Source organism: Prunus dulcis, chromosome 3, assembly GCF_902201215.1.
Source record: "Prunus dulcis chromosome 3, ALMONDv2, whole genome shotgun sequence".
Classification (NCBI taxonomy): Eukaryota; Viridiplantae; Streptophyta; class Magnoliopsida; order Rosales; family Rosaceae; genus Prunus; species Prunus dulcis.
In genome coordinates this window covers 11,822,235-11,824,323 of record NC_047652.1, presented here as the reverse complement: position 1 = coordinate 11,824,323, position 2,089 = coordinate 11,822,235, and the positions used below count along the sequence as shown (strand labels likewise).

At 37.7% G+C, this 2,089-nt stretch overlaps 1 protein-coding gene across 1 annotated transcript; it reads right to left on the bottom strand.

Moving 5' to 3' along the window:
- On the bottom strand, positions 1–1,527 carry LOC117621340 (uncharacterized protein At4g28440). The gene is made up of 2 exons (XM_034351756.1): positions 1,122–1,527; positions 1–475 (listed from the first exon to the last, which is right to left on the bottom strand). The coding sequence occupies exons 1-2, from the start codon at positions 1,381–1,383 to the stop codon at positions 288–290; spliced, it is 450 nt and encodes a 149-aa protein (XP_034207647.1). The 5' UTR covers positions 1,384–1,527; the 3' UTR covers positions 1–287.
- Between the last annotated feature and the right edge of the window lie 562 nt (positions 1,528–2,089).

Sequence of the window (2,089 nt, the reverse complement as noted above, 5' to 3'; positions counted from 1 at the left end):
TTGACCAAAACAGAAAATTACTAGTAAGAGTCACAAAAGAAATAATGTACAAAATGCATGATCATATTGAATACGATCTAAACCATAAACTCTTGCGTTCCATATTCCAAGTCTAGCAACGTCTAGTTCTTCCAAATCATATTATATCACCGTCTGAAACTCACTTAAGTTAACTAAACACAGCAACATCAAGACTCAAACTAAACACATTAGTTGCATCCTACTAACAGTAATGGTTAGGAACACATATAATTCATTAGTATCCACTACCACAATATACCCATCGGTCACTCTTCAACGTTAACCAATTCGTACTCAACAAGAGAAAGATTGTTTTCCTCTTTAACTTGGAAGTTAGCTGGTTCAGTGACTTCAACACGTCCCCATTTGTCAACTGCTAGCCTCATAGTTCCCTTGAACATATCAATCTTCGCATTACGCAGGATCACAGTAGTGTCCGGCTTCATTGTGTCAACTGCACGTATAAATTGTAACTTCATCATTTACACATAATGCAAACCAACAATCCGCCGAGTACCAAAAAGGCTAGCGACAACAGGCATGGACACATATAAAGTAGTGCCAGGCTTCTTTCATTTATCAACCAAAGGCATTAACGCACAAATGCAAGACCCTAAGAACAGAGAAGGGATACCATCTAACAATATTTGGATACCGCCTTCGCTGTTCTATGTGGATGGAGAATAAATACAGAAGACAAAACTATCAAAACGGAGTTGAATCACAACTTAGACCAAATAATAGCCCATTGAAGACAGGCATATTTATTTATCTGATTGTACACAAATAGCAGGATTAAAGATCATAGTTTGGTCTCCAAACAATGAAAAACATTACGCAAAGCAGAAATTCACTTACAATTAACTAAAACTTCTCATGAACCAAAAAACAAACCCAACACAGAAATTAACCCTAATCCGCTGTTTTCAATTCTCCTTAAAACAAACAGTTAAACACACTTCAAACCCTATCAAAACCCATTCAAACCAACAACCCAAATCTACAGAACACATATACCATATATTCACAAATAATTACTTATTTAATTAAATAATTCGTGTATTAATTCATCTATAAGCTAACAATCATGAATTATGTACCTTGGTCATTGCGCGCGGTGAAGAGAATGGTCCCAGTCTCATCACCAACGAGGCACTCGGCGATACGAGAGGGCTGGAGAGGGCGAGACGAGAACGATGGTCGGCCGCCGTTCTTGTTGGTCACCTTGACCGGCTTCGAGCTCACCACCTTCACCGTGAGGGTGTGGCCGCTCGTGTTTGGCTGCAGTTGGTCCACCTTTACGAACACCGGCTTTCTCTTCGCCGTCACTGTCCCTGAACCGCTCGCTGTCGCCGTCTCCATTGTTCGAAGCTCGAGTTCCGAAAGCCCCAGCTCCAATTTGTAATTTGTTAAACCCTAACCCTAGGTTCAATTTGGAAGTACTCTGGGGGATTCTGGGGTTGGACTTTGATTGACTACTAGCGGCCCAAGGCTGGGTATTAAGACCGGTAAACCCCAAAAAAAAAAAAAAAAACCCGACTGAATTGGACCGGGTTTTTTTTTTCTTTAATAAATAAAAGCGTTATTGGGGGAGGGTTAATCAAACATAGAGCATAGGTAAATATTAATCATTTGAGCTACAAATTTTTTATTTTAAATAAATAAAAAACACAAACTATTAAAATAAAATAAAAGGGATTTTTTTTTTTCGAATAGTTTCGTTTCAAGTGATCGGTTTGATTCGTTATCTACATATTCAATTCAATTGGTACTAGTTTGAATCGTCTTTGCTTCAGTTTCAATTTTTTAAGAATAAAAAAATCTAGACCGGGCCACCAATCTCTTTTTTTTTTTTTTTTTTTTAAATTTCCAACGTGTCTCATATATAAACCATATTTCCATATCTCAAACTTTTGCTAGCAATCGCACCCTCTTTTTCATTTCTTTCTCTCTTCTTCCTTATCTATTTCTTTTGCCTCACTCTCTTACCTTCAATGTGTAATAAATAACCCAAATATAAGATCTCATCCATCTCGCTAGAGAAACCCAAAAATCATCATTGACACCT